The sequence below is a fragment of the Cyclopterus lumpus genome, chromosome 17 (assembly GCF_009769545.1).
Source record: "Cyclopterus lumpus isolate fCycLum1 chromosome 17, fCycLum1.pri, whole genome shotgun sequence".
In the NCBI taxonomy this organism is placed as follows: domain Eukaryota; kingdom Metazoa; phylum Chordata; class Actinopteri; order Perciformes; family Cyclopteridae; genus Cyclopterus; species Cyclopterus lumpus.
This window is the reverse complement of record NC_046982.1, coordinates 18825602-18843577: the sequence shown is the minus strand read 5'-3', so window position 1 is coordinate 18843577 and position 17976 is coordinate 18825602. Positions and strand designations below refer to the sequence as shown.

The 17976-nt window shown below is 43.6% G+C and overlaps 1 protein-coding gene across 6 annotated transcripts; it reads right to left on the bottom strand.

Moving 5' to 3' along the window:
- Nucleotides 1-720: 720 nt before the first annotated feature.
- Nucleotides 721-15192, bottom strand: ranbp9 (RAN binding protein 9). Of its 6 annotated transcripts, none has more exons than XM_034555837.1 (15): nt 15088-15192; nt 14469-14700; nt 11760-11871; nt 10981-11033; nt 9193-9360; nt 8351-8373; nt 5926-6110; nt 4215-4327; nt 4017-4125; nt 3705-3859; nt 3401-3554; nt 3035-3156; nt 2707-2858; nt 2216-2327; nt 721-1932 (listed from the first exon to the last, which is right to left on the bottom strand). In XM_034555837.1, the coding sequence occupies exons 1-15, from the start codon at nt 15166-15168 to the stop codon at nt 1802-1804; spliced, it is 1902 nt and encodes a 633-aa protein (XP_034411728.1). In that variant the 5' UTR covers nt 15169-15192; the 3' UTR covers nt 721-1801. The 6 variants fall into 6 exon arrangements, with proteins under 6 accessions (XP_034411728.1, XP_034411729.1, XP_034411732.1 ...); XM_034555838.1 differs by having other exon boundaries at nt 3035-3153; XM_034555841.1 differs by having other exon boundaries at nt 15092-15183.
- Nucleotides 15193-17976: the final 2784 nt, after the last annotated feature.

Below are 17976 nucleotides of genomic sequence, written 5' to 3'. Positions count from 1 at the left end.
TCGGAGGCATAAAGTTTCCACAAATGTCCAAAAATACTTATCCTCTGAAAAAATAAAAGGAATGTGAATCTAATCTTTCCTCACAGGAGAAAAAAAAAAAAAGTGAAAGGAACCGTGTGTTTCTGGTCCGAAAAGCGCGCCGTTGTTTTGCCAAATCAAAAACAAACGGAGGACATTTTGGCTCCTGAGTTCTTTTTGGGTTGAGGGGATTAGCACAGACAGATACGAAAATAAAGATTAATAACAATGTTTGCGTCAAACATGCTGTGCGGCCAGGGTTTTTTGGGGGAGGGGGGGGGGAGGGTTAACAATTAAAAAGCGGGTCAGAGGTCATTGCAGGGTTCCTACACAGGGTTTCCTGCCGTAGTCCGGAAGCAGTTGAGGATTCTTTGCCGTTAACCACCACCACTAGCGAGGCCGTCATTAAAGTTAAAGTTCTGGTGTTTCAGGACTTCCCAACTCTTCGTCTCGACTGCCTCAGCCTCGTCCCGGCGGAGGAACCCTGGAGTCAACGAAACACCAGACGTAAAAACAGACGAGGAACAACCAGCTCGCCTCAGGAGTCACTGGTGTCGGTACAAAGAATTAAAGGATTGTGTATGTTTTTGTTGTTTTTTTCTCAACGATTTCCTTTCATTTGATAACTAAATATCTCACTCTATTGATATATTTCCATTTTGTTAAATTCATATATAAACGTTAACATGTACACACGCTGTAATCGGTGGGATTGGGACCTTTATTATAATAATAATGAGTGGAACTTGCTCTTGCTGGCGCTCAACAAATATACTGTGAATGCAAGTAACAATAATTAATATAATGATAATTAGAATAATAGTTGTCTGCACCATACCTTGTAAACTGGAGAAACTAAAAAAACAAACCAAAACACAAGAGCCAGGTAACCAAGCCTCCACTCCGCCCCGTGAAAGAACTAAAAGCAAAAGATTTAAAAAACAGGGAACGTTGAGTTATGCAGATTCTCCCTGGCTTCTTCAAAGTCCTGAGTCCACATGGGTCACGCAGATCTCTGCCGAAGTCCTGAAGTGGGTGGAGGAGGTGATTTCGGGGGGGTGGAGGGCAGGAGCAGGTGGGGAGGGAGGAGGCTATTCCTAACGGAGCCTCTCGGTGGAGATGGACCTCTCAGTCCCGATCTCGGCATCCATGTTCTGCCCGGTGAGTTGGGTTTACAGGGACCACGTCAAAGGGTCGGCCATGACGGTCACTCGTCCGTTGTCTTTTTTTGCTGTCGTCGTTTTCTTATTTTTCCATTTATATTTAACGAGTTGTTGTTTTTTTTGGGAAGTCTGTCCCACCCCTGTATGGTGCCCCCCACCCCCCAGGTATACGGGAGAGGGGGGCGAGGGGGGGGTATCTGCGGCATCAGTTTGAGTATTTTTCAAGTTGACGTCCCTGCTGTCGGTCAGAATGATGCAGACCCCAGCCTCGCAGGGCTGGAGGGTGTGTGTGTGTGTGTGTGTGTGTGTGTGTGTGTGTGTGTGTATATATCGTATTTACGATGGAAAGAGAGGTGGGGTGTGGGTGTGTGTGGGTGTTTTTTATGCTTGTGGTGTGTGTGAGTGTGTGTTAGCGATCTAAAGGTCGGTCAAGAAAGGAGTCCTGATCCTCGGCGGCGAGGTGAGTCAGGTGGTTAACGCCATTCTGCTTGTTTAGAGCGCCTCTTCAGAGAACGGGACTACACTGATGGAGGAAGTGGAAGGAGACATTTCTAGACAGGCCCTTAGAGAGCGTATATATGTGTGTGTGTGTGTGTGTGTGTGTGTGTGTATACGCAGGGCTAGTGCAGGTAATCGTCCACAGAGGCGAAGGCGCAGGAGCCGCTGCCAGTTCGTGCCATGATGGTGAGGCACTGGGCAGCCTGACCCACGGCCTGGGCCAGGGGGGGCTGCTTGGGCAGGTTGTGAGTCTCTGGAGAGAAAAGGAAGGAGAAGAGAGAGTCAGTTTTTCTATTTACGTTTATATTTTTGTTATTCTCTGAAACTCTAGCACAAGAGTTTCCTTCGGGCTTAATAAAGTTCTCTCTTGTTTTAAATGCTATGCAGGGGTGATCTTCGCAGGTCTTTCGAGCGCCATGGAAACGCGGACAACAATGAGCTGAAGGAACCTTTCAGTTCCTTGAAAATGATTCCCAGGATTAAAAATGACCAGGAAGTTCTCGGTCGAAACACAGCTATATATACAGCTGACCCACCTAATATTGCACTGTTGAGAGTGGAGCAGACGGGCTCCCTCTGAATGGCGTCCAGCTGGTAGCCGACCGGGCTGCTCCAGGGGTCCGAGTAGGCCAGCAGGCTGAAGGCATCCTGCAAGAGGAGACAAACAGGTCACCTCACGTTCTCTTGTGCTGCTCTGTACGCTGATCTTACACAACTACGAGCCTTCTCACAGGTTGGAGTTGATCAATATTGAGAAGAAAAATATGCTTTTTTTTGCTAAGCGTCACTTGGAAGTGAAAGGATCAAAAGGATGTTAAGTTGGGAAATGTAGAATTTAATTAATTAATTACATCTTGGCTCTTGTGAGTCCCCCCAACTATACAGGAGGTACAATCCTAAATGGCTCGACAGGGATGTCAGGGATGTCGTATGTGTACACATTGTAAAGCCCTCTGAGGCAAATTCATCATTTTAGACAGATTTTGACGTGGGGTGTAACCACGAGTGCAGCGATTTGTGCGTGTACCTTCAGCATCTTCTTGTTCGCGGAGTTCTTGCCACACTCACGGCGGAGGTGTTCGCTCATGCTCTGGAGCTCCCTGCCGAAGTGGATCATCCTCTCAATGGCCGCCTGGCTCCCGCCGCACAGCTGCCTCTTGGACTGAGTCGACTCCACCTCTGCAGAGCCACGGGCCAGTTTCAGCATGCAGAGTGGGCACGTTTTAAATGAAGCGACGGCACATTTACAGCACAGGGCTCAACCTGCAATATGCGATCCCATACATTGCCAATGCTGATAAATGCATCAACACACACACACACACACACACACACACACACACGCACGCACTCACCCATGTCCGCATCACAGTCGTCGGGCTCAGTGGTGTGTTTGGAGCTGCCGTTGAGGAAACCGTTGGAGGACGATTCGGTCACTCCGTTGGTGAAGTGGTCAACCTCCATGTCCACGTCGCTACTGAGGAGAAGGATGATTCATTATGTGCAACAGCTCACAGGCAGTTCAGTAACTGCTCCTCTTCCTCAATGAATGTCACGTGTTGACTTCATCGCGTCACTTAAAATTAGGTTGAACAGTATCCAGTTTCTTTACCACCGGTCGTCTCCTACGAGGGGTGGGTACTAATCACAGGCTCCTTTTTCGAGGCATAAATTCAGCTTTAAAAAAGCAAATTAAATGTTAGCAAGGTTTTTTCCAGTACCTGGTTATGGGCTGTTGGCTGTGGCTCCCGTTGAGGCTGACATCGGACGCTGGCAGGGTGGAGCCAGCGCTTGGGGGGCAGGGCTTGTGACTGTGAGGGGAGGAGCTGTGGCTCTTATTAGACGTCACACCATTACAGCAGTTACTGTCAAACCCTAAAAAAGGGAAAGACGGACATGTTTTCTTTTTGTGCAGAACTGATACGAGGCTGAGAGAAAGGTAACTGGCAGTAAAATGGAGAAGTGTTTATACGTCGGTATGTCTGTTCTAATCTCAAGGTGTGAATAGTCCCAGCTGGACGGTACCTGGGAGGTAAGGTTGGGAGCTGCTGGCTTTGTGGCTGGGGCTGCTGAAGGGCCGGGGGGAGCCGGGGTAACTGTCCTGAGACTTTGGGCTGCGACCTCCCAGACACCTCACCTCGCTGTCTGTCCCGTTCACCATCTCTATGAACTGTCTCACCCTGATGCAGGGGGAGGGAATGGAAGAGAAGAAAGTAGGAAGAAAAGCCGGAGAGGAGAGACAGGGGGTATAAGGGAATCAAGTAAGACGAGGCTTCCTATTATTAAATATGGGATTTAATTCAATCAAATGTGGAAAAACAACAACATTGGTTTTACTTGAGCATGAAGAGAAGGTCTGGGTTCCTCTCCAGGAGGTTGGGGTAGAGCTGCTGGGTGGTCTCGATGGCCTCGCCCATTCTACCGGACAACACCAACTTCTGGATTTCTGCAAACCAACAGGCAACATGTTAAGAGGCTCCAGTGACAGCATTTGAATATGGAATGGGTGGCAGCATTATTTAGAGGAGGTCTCACTCTGTCGGTTTTTGATGGAGGCCAGCTCCTCGTGCACGGCCTGGTCTGTGGATTTGGCGAAGGCTTCCGCCGTGGCACAGTAGCTGTGGTGCACCAGGTAGGAAGCCACCATCCTGACGAGATATAAAAGAAAAACGCTCTGTGAATAGACGCAACAGCAGTAGAAATCCTTCAGACCACGACACTGAACGGGTAATAACGATGTCTAACAGGCCATGCAAAAACACAGAGATCAACTTTTAGTTTAAAGGGCCGCCAGGTTGGCGACTCCTGATTGTACAGAAGTCTAAGCTTCATGTGTTAAAGCTGCATTCTCTCTACTGACCACCAGGGGACGACTCCTCTGGTTGTATAGAAGTCTATATAAAATGGCTCTACTTCTGTTTATTTATTCCCTCAGTAAACATTGTAAACATGAGTTTATGGTCTCAATCTCTAGTTTAAAGTCTTCTTCAATACAGCGTGATGTTCATTTAGTAAATTATGGTCCATTTAGAGTCAAACAGACCATAAAGCAGGGCATGCTTTAGTGCGGGGCTACACGGTGATTGACAGGTCTCTGCCATAACGTATTCAGCATCTCTCTTATATACGGTCTATGCGTTGACAGAGCGGTAACATTTTGTACACTGGTGAAGTGTTTGGCTTAAATTTTACACCAGCATAACTGTAGAATACTATATTTTTTATTACAAATACAAGACCCAAGATGTGACAATTGGAACCATCCTTTAAGAATGTGTGTAATGATAATTGTGTGTGTGTGTGTGTGTGTGTGTGTGTGTGTGTGTGTGTGTGTGTGTGTGTGTGTGTGTGTTGGGTGGTGTGTGTACAGGCGGGTTTGACTCCCGAAGCAGACCAAATTCTCTTCTGGAGCGCTTCTCCTGTTCACACAGCCCATTTAAAAAAAAAGTCTCATCTCGTTCAGCACTGTTAGCGATTTGTGATCAGAGGCCTCAGGTCATCAGGTCATCAGTCCACAGCCACCGGCTGACACCTGCACAGAAATGTCCCTGTTTTCCCATCCCACGCAGCGACGACTTTCCTGGATTTATATACATATTAAAAAAAACATTTTTTAAAAGCCAACGGCTCCCCCCTCTCCGCCCACGCCACGCAACCCCAATCCCCCATCAAATGGAGATTAAATCCATTCGGGATAAGTAATCATAGCAACAGAGAGCTAATCCCATGGCGCATGAGAGATAATTCGAGTCCCACAGATTTCTACTCCCTGATCACGGCTCCCGCTCTCCGTTGGGGACGCGGGTCCATCAGGGCCGTGATCCTCGTCCCGTCGGCAGTAATGTCCTGTCGCCTACAGTGTCCAGTGCTTCCCGTCTCATCATCAGTAGGGCGTATTTGAAGGGTTGAATTCCAGAAACGGATTTGGAAACAACCCCGCAGTATATCCAAAAAAACTCCAGTCAGCTCAGAATGAGCCAGAGGTCGGTTTTCAATGACCTTGTATTCAGGGGTCATTTAAAAAAGGACGAAGACGAGACATTTGATGACCACTGAACGTCTTCCTCAGCGACCAGCATGCTGTGGAATTATACATCGCATGCTCTTGTGTCCTTCACTGCCCCCCCAACAAAATCTTAATTTAGACATTTGAGCTGGCGCACTCGTTTCATTTCAGTAAAGTTCTCTCTCAGTATCGTTACCGATTCATCACACGGTAGGCAAGTTAATGCTCGGGACGTCTTACTTCTGGATCATGGACTGCCACTCGCCCTCGCGCTCTCCGATGGGGAAGCGGTCGATCTGGGCCTGGATCTTTGTCCTCCACTCACGCATGTAGTCCTCAATGTCGAACACGAAGGGGTGCTGGCCGAAGTTTGCGTCCACCACCTCCCCTGGAGTCTGAAGGCCCACGGTCGGGTACAAGTTAGGCTGCAGCGGAGGGAGATTGGAGAGTAAAGAATTAAGATGATTATACAAAAAAAAACACTGTAGATCATTAAAAAGTATAACATCTAGAATTTTTGATGGCTAAATGACTTCAGAGTGGTTTAAAAAGATGTCCCGATTTAATAATTTGCTTCCTGACAAATACAAATGTGTTTCGACACATTGGGCGTTGTTGACGCCTTGTTGACGCTTCGCATGCCAAAGCCAAAGGGTTAAAGTAAGTGGCCATGACCGACCGAAGAGATAAAACGAGGTGAGGAGGCTTCTATGGGTTCACTGTTCTGCCGATCTAATTACAGCCTTGATTTGATCAAAGAGCTGGTGGACTGTGTGCGAGAGATTGTTCTTGGATTGAAATGAAAGTATCACAACACGTTTACAATCTTAGAAATGAAAGAGATTGGGGGGTAGATTGGAGTTAGGACTGGTCTTAAAAACAAAAGTAGGCCTGGTCTAAGGCCATGTGCACACCAAACACGAAGCGACATTTTTATGATTTGTGTTCATTTGGGTCATTCACACTAGACGCACCGGAGAGGAGTGGCTTATCGCCACGGAAACCATCATCAAGTAAGCCATTTATTTCCACTATCAACCGTGGAAGAGAACTAAAACTGCAGCTTTGTACTTGTGGAAGTGCCAGATATTACCGGGAAACTGGTTTACTGCAGCAGTTTGAACCCAAAATAAACTTGACTGTTTTAAGAAATTATGGCGAAACATAATGATGCAGAGTTGTACAAAATCTGAATTCCTGCCTTGTTAGTTCTCTACACAAGACGACAAGCGAACACCTTTTTTTTAAATGCTTCATTTATGAATAGAGTTTGGATTGATTGGTGCCATCTATGCCAAAGTTGTAGCTGCGCCATCAACACTCAACATAAAGTTGTTCAGATGTAAATACGTCCGCTTGGTTATTGTTTGTACCACGTGGTTTATCCACACACACATTTATCCATATTGGTCTTTGTCCTAATATGAGGTATTTCTTTCTTCCATTTCTGGAGGAGAATCTCAACGCCGATGGGCTTCAACGACTCGCAGCACAAGGGTGAAGGTTTAGGAACTGCTTAAGATTAGTCAGGAGTAGGTTAAGGGTCGATTAAAGTCCCCATAAGAACAGTAGTACAAAAGGTGTGTGTGTGTGCGAGCGTATCAGAGTTGCCTTTGTCACGGTCCAACAACCACGGTCAGCTGTGCCGAGGTGACGTACTTCACTGCACAACTCCGGAGGAACATGAATGTCTGGCTCTCGACCAAGCCCGTTTTACTGCTCAATGGGTAATTGTTGTGGCTAAGGCTCTTATTTTCTTCACCCTCGAGAAAAATGGGCCGTGGTGTCACATAATGAAGCACAGGGGGTGAGACGGGAGTGAGATTCGCCTCGCGCAAAAAGGCGAGTGGTGTCCTGTTAATACACCAAGAGTAGCCAAAGAGCTATTTAAGTCGTATTTAAAACTTCTAATAAAAGGGAATTCTTTGTCGCGGCTGCACGGAGCAGAAATACACGGACACGTTATCGCCTTTTATTTTGAAATCGACACGTAAACATGTTGTCAAATCGGCAGACACGGAACGAGCGCCAGCAGTCGTCGCTCGGCCGACCGGAGGAAGTCGAATATTAATTCTCAATTGTCGGCCTCCACCACGTCCGTCGTCCCCAGCTAGTTGCAAACTTTTATACACGTCTGTTTGATGCCGAGCAGGTTTTGTAATGACATGTCATTACTGTATAATAAGTTTATTCCACGTTGAATATTCCATGTTGAACGTCACCGATGTCAAAAACAGATTGCCGACGCCTCTCACTAAAGTCTTTCTTGCCAATAGTAGCTTGATTACTCAAAAAAAGAAAGAAAAGATCAACGCTGCATATTAGCTTGCTTGTCTCAATTTTTTCAAATGACCATTTATGACAGAAAACATTGTCAGTGTAGAAATGATATCAAAGAAATGGCTTTAAGCTCAACTAAATCTTGGTAAAGCAGAACGGACACACCGATGAGTGTAACCATTATCACGGTCTTCATTTCAAGCGTTAAAGAGCAACTCCTCGATCATTACCGTCTAAACATAATAAGTTTTCCAGCACTCCAACTTTTTTTTACACAGTGTAAACATTTTGACGTCAAACAGACTCCTGTCTCGACAGTCCTGATTAATTATTAAATAAATAAATTGCTTTACCAGAGAGGAGTGGACAGACTCCGGGTACTTACGGGAAGGTCTGTGAAGGCGATGCCTGCAGAAGGAGAGAAAGTGTCAGCATGAGACACGCATACACACACACACACACCAGAGGCCACAGTCATCGTTTTTACACCTACTGAGGTGACTTAGTTACTGTCATCTTTCTGCAGTAACCCGATTTCTTAAATGTCATGTAAATGAGAGATGCATTATTCAGGAGAACCCAGATTCCTTAACGCAGGAGAAGAAAGAAATGAACTCGAAGCGGTCGTTAGAATAATTCAATCTAATGTCAGACTAAGAGTAAATTAGTCTCTGCAGAACCGGAAGTTGTCACCTGCATGGGACACATACCTATTTATAATGAAAAACAAACAATCTTGAATAAGGTCCCTCTGCATGAATAAAAGACCATTTCTAATGAAACAATAGTGTGATTCTGTTCTTTCTTTGATAACTCCTGTATTTTAAACTGCGCAGCATTTTCCTAAAAACAATGTATGAACTCATGCAAAAATAATATCGCGGTGTCTGCATCTGCAGAGACCAGCACGCTCTCTCTCTCTCTTCCATTGTTATGTTGCCGTGTTTGTTTCTTGAATACCTTTAAATAAACCTCTACTGTCCACTGCTCTGCCATGATGGCTCGCTGGACGGCTTCTTCAAGTCACCCATGATGATATTTACAGTTTTTACCTCCCAATTACATCGCCCCATCCTTATTATTTATAACATTAAAAGATATTTCAGCAGCAAGCAAGTAAAAAGAAGGAAAACCCTGGTCTTTCTCATTGGAACATGTAAATGTGGGCTCACCAGTAGCTTCGGGTTACTCCAGTGCACGAAAACTAATTCTCAGATTGCTCCTCACCTAGGCTGTGGCCGTTCTTTGTGTAGAAGCAGGTGTTGTTGATGAGGTTCACGCAGCAGCCGATGACGTCGCCAGTCGTGAACGTGGGTCCGTAGGGCTGCCCGGTGCCGGACGAGCAGAAGGAGTGCCCGTCGTCTCCGTGGTAACCATACGAGTGCTTGTCCCAACCTGAAGCAAGTGAGGTGTCAGAATCAGAGTGGAAAAGGTGTGAAAATCACAGGAGATGGTTCATTTTTTGACTAAAAACACACAATAAAAATAATAATAATAATATTATAGTAACACACATTGGAGTCAAAGTCCTGTGTTTACGAATCATAGAGGCATTTGTGACCAATAATGCGTGCATTAAGAGATAAACATTTTTTTAAAAAGCTGGACTCTTATCTATCGCTGCAAGAACAGAAAAACAAAACATTGAAACATAGCCAGTTCGAAACAGAAATGAGTTTTCATCGTTCCAAAGCTTCGAGATATACAAGTGTGTTTGGGTAACAGAGACAATAAGCAGACGCCTGTCGGGCATTGGTGCCTTGCTCGAGGACACTTCTCACGGTGGGAGCGCGACTGACTGCTCGTGGTCACCTCGCACTAATTGAACCGAGAAAGTCTTTTCAAATTACTGGACTTGCTTATTGTTGTTGTTTTATTGTGGATGTCATTCCGATCCCATTCAAATTATTGCAGAGAAACCAAGAAATAGGGCGGCACGTGACATAATTTTTACACTTCTGCTCACCAAACGAGATTTATGTTAATTGGTGAGCTTTAGAGCTGCAGGTAGGGGGATTCTGTTACCTCATGACGCCGCCCCCCCCCCCCCCCCCCCCCCCCCGGTCTTTTTAGCCAGCAGCGGCTTCAAATGTAGCTGTCAAGACGTGAGAGTTAAATCAATCCTCTCTTCTAAGTCTCGACGAGAAGGCACATAAACATATTCCCCAGAAAGTCAACCCTTTTTTTTTTTTTAAGTTTCAATTGAATTGTGAACATTTTAAATAATAGTCTAATGTAATGGACGATCAAAAACGTATACCGATATAACCTGTGATAGGAGAACATCGACTGATGAATACAGATTATGATAAATGTGATATCCAGATTATGTGTGCGCTGCCTTTTTTAAGACCATTCCATCAGAGAATTGTTACCCAACAAAATACCAGTAAGAGGCGGCTAATGGCCGACGATCCATCCAGATTAGAGGTTGACCGATTCATCGGGCGAATTAATGCCATGTTTAAATAATCAGGGACAGTCCAGTTATATATATATATATATATATAAAACTATAGAATAAATGTTAACTAAAGTTCAGGAATCTAGTATAATATATATATATTTTTTTTTAAAGAATTGTGGTTTTGCTCTCTAAATATGTTTATCTACTATTGGACAACCCATGTAGGTCAACCACTAATCCAGATGTCACTCAAGTATTTCCGTTTTAATATTCTGGCCCTCTGATCAAGGCCCGCCCTCAAAAACACACCCAGATTATTCCATCCCTCTGCCTCCACGTCTCAGTTTCTCCAATACGTACTCTGCGATAACAGCCAGACAAATGTGAGCCGCTTTACTCGTGGAAAAAAACAAAACAAACACACCTACACCCGGAGCATTGGCGGCACACATCGCTACCAAACGATCCGTTCAGACAAGACGACGCCCACACAAACAGATAGAGGTATAATGCACAGGAGACACGGACAAGTTCTCACGACGCCCGTAAGGAGGAGGCAACAAACATTGTGTGGAGAAAGCAAAACACACACTAAAGTGTCGTCTTACCGGGGAGTCTGTTCATGTTTACGCCCTGAGCCGAGAGGCCGATGCCCATGTACCTGTGGAGCAGACGGTTGAGGGTTTAGTTGGACAGGTAAAATCCCCCCCCCCCCCCACCCACCACATGTAAATACATTTTTAAAAACAAGCCACAACATTTCTCTTCTTTTGAGATGTGAACAACCGCCTCCGTGACGGAATCCAATTAAATGTGGGAATTTATTATTTATGATCAAAGCATTCAGACATCTTGGGTCAAGGAGGGTCAATTGGTTCAAACAAACAAAAACTAATGCAGTCATGTGACTTGTGGCTGTCACAGGACGATGAGGCCTTCCTTAGGACTCCCAAAGTGACCTCTAACCCTGTGAATCCAGCTTTCACTTCCCTACTCGGACCCCTGGAGCAGCCCGGTCGGCTACCTTGTTCGGTGTCATGCAGTCTACTGATATGAATGTTTTTTTAAACTCATACATCCTACAGAGTTAGCAACGCATTACTTAAATCAGCATTGATATATACACACACATGTAGGAGTGTAAGATGTGCCTTGCATTTAGATTCGACAACATTTTGGCATGCTGAAACACATTTTATAATCTCAGATATGGAAAGAGAATTCCAAGCTCCCGTGGGCGATCGTCTCTTCTTTAGATCATTAATGAGCTACCATAAGTAGATTCACTCTCCCCCCCCCCCTCTCAATTAACAGGACTGAAATCATGACAACTATTGTACAGTATGTTGATTTGACATCAACACACAGACATGCTCTGCGTCCTTACCCATCTCGGCCTTTGCTGATGATCTTCACCTCGAAGTAGTAGACGCCGCAGGCTGCCGGGATGGGGTGGGTGGCCCGTACCGACGCGGCATCTTTCGGGGTTTTGCCGTGTCCTTTGAGTGAGGGCAAAACACAGACACGGGGAGCAGCAGGACGCGGTCATTATACATGCAGACAGGCCCGTTTTACAGGATTCATAAAAGGGATGTAAACACACACACACAGAAGCTTTTCTACAGCTACTGATGGTGACGAACACCACTTTAACTCAGAGCAGAAATGTATGTAGATTTTTTTTTTTAGCACAAATGGCTGTAAAGAGGACTAAACCCTCAATCATTGTCAGCCAGACACCCAAAAAAGTTCCTTATGTTGGCCGCTTGTTATTTTGCATTTTTGTATCTTTGACCCAAAAGGAAACGTTGACCATACTGGACACTTATTTCCCCGACACTGAAGGAATACTAATCTGAGCAGAGACTCCATATTATAAACGTTTTATTAATTAGTACATGTCCCAATATTTTTTTTAAGGTACATTTATATATTAGTAGTAATTTGGGTTTAATAACAGCATATATTGGCCTAATCCCCCCCGAATCCTGGGAAAACCCCAACAATGCACAACTGCATAATTGTATCAGATAGTTTTTTTAAAATGTAGAAACCAGATACGTTTGTTATTGTTTTAGACAAATGTATTTGTTGTTGTACTGTACAGACCACAATAAAAGGCCTGGAGCTACAAAAAAAAAGAATAGTCGGTTTCAAGAGGTAAGTTTAACTAGCGATCTGGATATTAGTCAACAAATACAATAACACCAACATAACATGTACACAAAACTATAGTTGTTTACATTAGGGTTTTTAAGTGTCATCATTTTTCAGATGAATAGTTTCATCTACAAAATGTCCGACCAATAGTCCAAAACCTAAAGATATTCAACTTATAAAGAAATCAAGAAATTGGCAACTCCTAACTATTGACAAGCCAGAGCCGTCAAATATTTGGCATCAGGCTAATCAATAATATTAATGAAGTTGCTGATGATTAATAATAATCAATAATTCTAAACTCAGCTCTTTAAAAGTCATCATGTAGCCTGGGATTCCCCAATTCTGTTGCGTAATTAATGTTGTAAACACTTATTCATATTTTCTGCCATACAATGTTGCCTCACTTTAGTGACACGTTATAGCCGTTTAACACCTTTTCAGATGCGTTCTTTAGAAACAACAATCACATCACCATGTTCACCTAACAGACACCTGACCCAATTGAAAATACCATGGTTGTTCTTTTACTCCTCAAAAGAAATACTGATGTTCTTTGGGGCTTTAAATACTTTTAATGTCATTGTTTGTTAATCTGCTAAAGATTTTTTCTCAACGAATTAGTAAATAAACTTTCAGAAAAGTGGAAAGGGGTGGGTGTAATTTTCCAAAGCACAACACGACATATTCAAACGCCTTGTTTTGACCTATTAATAATTGAAAACACAAAATGATTCAATTTATTATAGAATACATGGAAAAGTAGCAAATATTTGCAATTAGGTAGCTGGAACGAGTCAATTGTTGGTATTTTGCATTTAAAATATAAATGTAACGATCAATTGATTAGCAAACTAGGTGCTGGTTAATCAACCAATCCTTTCAGCTCTCGTACTTATTGAAGTATGCCAGTTAAGACGGCCTTGGTGTCATTTCTTTGTACTAATAACTTATGTTGGATGGGTTTAGATAACACTGTTTACTCATCAATATTTATACATAATGATCTTTAACTAAATTAAAAAGGTTCAGTATTTTCAGTGTATTTACATGAATATGATTCCATCCCCGATTGCCACAGCGAGACGTAGTCATGTTCAAACCAATTAAGAAGCAATCTTCTTTTGCTCCCTGGAGATTGGTTCACGTATAAAATTACATTTAAAAGTTTGCACGTGTTTGAATGCTAAAGTTACACTGACAACCTGCACACCTGCTCTGTGACATCCAGGTGAATGTGTTGCATGGAGCCAGAATATTCTGAATGTCACAAGGAGTGCGCATGTGTAGAGGGCCTGGTCAGACCGATAATAGTAGAACACACCCAGGAAACACAGTTACACCTTCTTCCTTCTCTTTAAAAACGTTCAGCTGTTTCTTGTAGGCCGACACCTTAAAAAAAAAACTGAATGTCACGTGATGTTAAACCCTCAACTCTGTCACCAATCACTACGTCACTGGAAGCCTATCAATTAATCTGAATAACTTGAACTACTCGACATTGTAGTTAATAAATAATATATTATAATAATGCTGCAGTAGCCTACCCCCCAAAAAAGAAGGTCTGTTTAGGTCATGTCCGACTAACATCGAGCCAAACCAAGGGATGCACTTTGTTAATGTAATGTAATATATATATTATATATATATATATATATATATATATATATATATATATATATATATATATATATATATATATATATATATATATATATCTAACGTTATATCGTTTTTAAACAACGATTGTGCTAATAAACTGGGTAATGTCAGCAAAAGGAGGGGAAGCTAACAAGCTAGTAGGTCAATGTTCTGGCTATGGATACACGTCGCCAGCTGGTCGGGTTGCAAGATGTCCTCTTGCCTTGTTGTTGTTGTTGATGAAGCCTACTTTGTTTTTAGATCCGCTAAACCCCCCCGCACCCGGTGTCAGTACCTTTATAGTGCACGCGGAGGTTGTTCTGGGACAACCCGATGTAGCTGAACTTGTCCTTCGGGCTCCAGGAGCGTGGCAGCGGGGTCTCGCGCTCGTTGACGGCCGGGTAGAGCCGTCGGAGCCGCTGGTTGAGCTCCTTCTCCTGCTCGTTCAGAGCGGAGTCTCCGTGAACGACGACCGACATTAGGAACCCGCAGCCCGAAGACTGTCCGGACATGGCGACCGCCAGACTCTATGGTAGAGGGTTAGAGCGGCTTGTCAGCAACAAGCCGGAGCCACTTGTGTCCGTCAGAGTCAAGTTTATATATAATAAAATACAAAAAGAAAAGGGAGGGTTAGCAAAGCTAGCTATCAGGCTAAGCTAACTTGCTCCGCTGGTTAACCAGGGCTAGTTATCCGGGGCGCTAAGCTAAGCTAGGCTATGCTAACTGGCTCCCCTGGTTAACCAGAGCTAGTTAGCCGGGGGAGCTAAGCTAAGGCGTTTAGCGCAGCTTGGGTTTTTTTGACGTTAGCTGACACGAAGCCGTGGATACTGACACTTAAGATGGGGAACCGGGATTCGAGGAAAGCCGTTTAAAAAAATAAAAGACAAACCGTCGCTGGGATTAAAGTTACGTACTGACGTTAGCGGGTGAGTATGATGAGCTCGCGCTAGCCTCGATCTTTTGTTTGTTGTCGGAGCGTCATTCGCGAATCTCATTGGCTGAGAGCAGCCTCCACTCACTTCCTGTTGGAACGCGTCATAAATACACACAACGGGGAACGTGCAGCAGGTTATACGTTGTTATATAAATATACTGTGTCCTTTTTTTATATGTTGTAATGTGTGTTCTTCTCTTTTTAAATGTGTAACATACAATAGGATTAAGGTAATTGATCATCTTTCAACAAAGGTTTTTTATTCTAGCTATTGCCAGCAGAAGGTCAGTTATTTTTGTTTGTCTCCTGGTTCCTCCGACCCTGTGTACATTGGGTGTGTATCCTACTGTCTTTAAAAAAAACATCTGTTTATTGGTTTTGAGGAGCGACTAAAAAGAAATAGAGCAAACAAATGCACAAATACCAAATGTACAAGGGGGGGAGGGGGGCAAAACAACTAAAGAAAAGAAAAAACATTGACAGTAACACAAAAAAGAAAAGGTTACACATTAACGATCACATAAGGCCATCAGACTAATGACCAGTTGCCAGATTTTCTTATTTCTTCTTATTTTCTCTCTTATGTTTGACATCATAAATCTTATTTACTCTGCACGTAATATATTTCCCTAGTTCCCACAGCCACATGTCAGACGTTGGCAAGCTGCGGTTACCACCAGGACGTTTCGTTGCTTAAGCGTGGCCCCCGCCCTCCGGTTCCCCCTCGGATTAATACCACTAGCTCTGTCAATACTTTTGCCAAATCTGATTGCCAGTTTCCAGCCTAATCCTAACTTTAAATTCGCTAAAAACAGTCAAAATCATAACCTTGCCAGATACAAAACTGTAAAACCATAACATGCACAAATGAAATGTAAGATAAATACGCTATTGTAACCTATAAAGAGTGCGTTCATACAACCAAACACACGCATTCCCTTGTCAATATCAATAATGAAGACGTCAAGGAAGGTCATCGCTTATCCATGTTAACAATTTGAAACAACTCACACCAATCAAATATTTCTCAAATTAAATTAGTAAACAACGGGTAAGTGATTAAAAAATACTATATTATTATATTGTTTTCACAGTATTTTCAAAACCCTGACAAACGTTGACAAAAAGCAGCCCAAATGTCCAACTCTATTCTTCACTACCCGACTTAATCAACAACAACAAACATCCCACAAAACATAATCCTGGCGGACAAAATGTTTCCTTCACACTTTAACTGCTAAAAGAGTAATTGTCTTGGGGACACGGCTGCAAATGGTAATCATCACTCCTGTGCTGTGTTTCATCGGTTACTTTATTGTTGATTGATTCATTAAACGCATATGAATTTGGGAAAAGATGTCGTATTTCAGCACAATATCGCTATAAAGAGATTGTGACACGTGGGTCCTTATCTTTTCAATCCACATTTTAAACTGATTAAACAACCCAAAATTAATTACCCCAGTGTCTTCTGGACCCCCGAGGGTCTGCGGTCGAGGTGCCTGGTTGCTTATTGAACCATATCATTGGCACCACACTGTAACATATATACGGCATCATTTCGCAATGGGTTGGCAGGGAATTAACTAAAATACAAACGTCCTTTGCGATATCAGGTTTATGTCACAGTGTTTTTTTTAGTGCCTCCAACAGTTCGGATCAGAGTCGTGAGGTAGACTACAGGCTGAAAGGAAGCTCGGCCTGCTCAGCCTGTGAAAGCCCCTCACACCAACATGTGGGAATGTTTATTGCATCACTAAAGAGGAATCTGAAATGATGTTACGGTCCCTGTAGGGAAGCACTTGATCAGAGTTGGAGTCCGCTGGAAAACACGAAGGCCCGGGCTGTTTATTATCAGCAGGACGAGGACAAACTGTTCTGGGAGAAGATCCTCACTGTTTTTTTTATGTCCTGCTTGGAACAAGTTAAACGGCATCATGACAGTGAAGGAAGAAAACATGTCAAACAATTTGAAATAATATCAGTGCAGTAAAAGGGGAAAGCGAAAAGTTTGTTTACGAAGAGTACATTGTTGACATCTTTTTTTAAGAAAAGCACTTCAAAACTCATTTTGTCAGGTTTATTTAAAAAAAACCCACATATGACTTCCGTGTCCCAGGAAAAACTCCCAAAAAAACTGAAAAAACCCTTTCACAGAGAAAAAAGGGAAAAAACCTTCAGGAGAGCAACAGAGGAGGATCCCTCTCCCCAGATGGAAAGAAGCAATAGATGTCATGTGTACAGATGAACAGCAGTACAGTGTTACAACAGGGCCATGGTAGGAGGCAGGCCCAAGCCAGGGGTAGGATGTAGGATGCAGGGGCAAGAAGTCAGGGGGCAAGGCCCAGGAGCCAGGGCCGGGTCCAGACACAGCCGGGTCCAATGGACACTGTGAGGCGAGAAGGCACTAAGACTCTGGGGAAGAAGTAGAGTTAGTAATGTGTAATGAAGAGGCGTGAATTTTTCCATAAGAGAAGAAGAGATAGGTGCTCAGTGTATCCTAAAACATCCCCCAGCAGCCTATAAGCCTATAGCAGCATTTCTAGGGGCTGGACCAGGGCAAACCTGATTCAGCCCTAACTATAATCACTATTAAAGAGCACTATTAAAGTCTTAAGTCTACTCTTAAATGAGGTGACTGTGTCTGCCTCCCGGACTGAAAGTGGAAGCTGGTTCCATAAAAGAGGAGCTTGATAACTGAAGGCTCTGGCTCCCATCCTACTTTTTAAAGACTCTAGGAACCACAAGTAGCCCCGCATTTAGTGAGCGCAGCTCTCTAGTGGGGCAATATGGTACTACAAGCTCCTTAAGATATGATGGTGCATCACCAATCAAGGCTTTGTAGATGAGGAGAATGAGTTTTTATGAG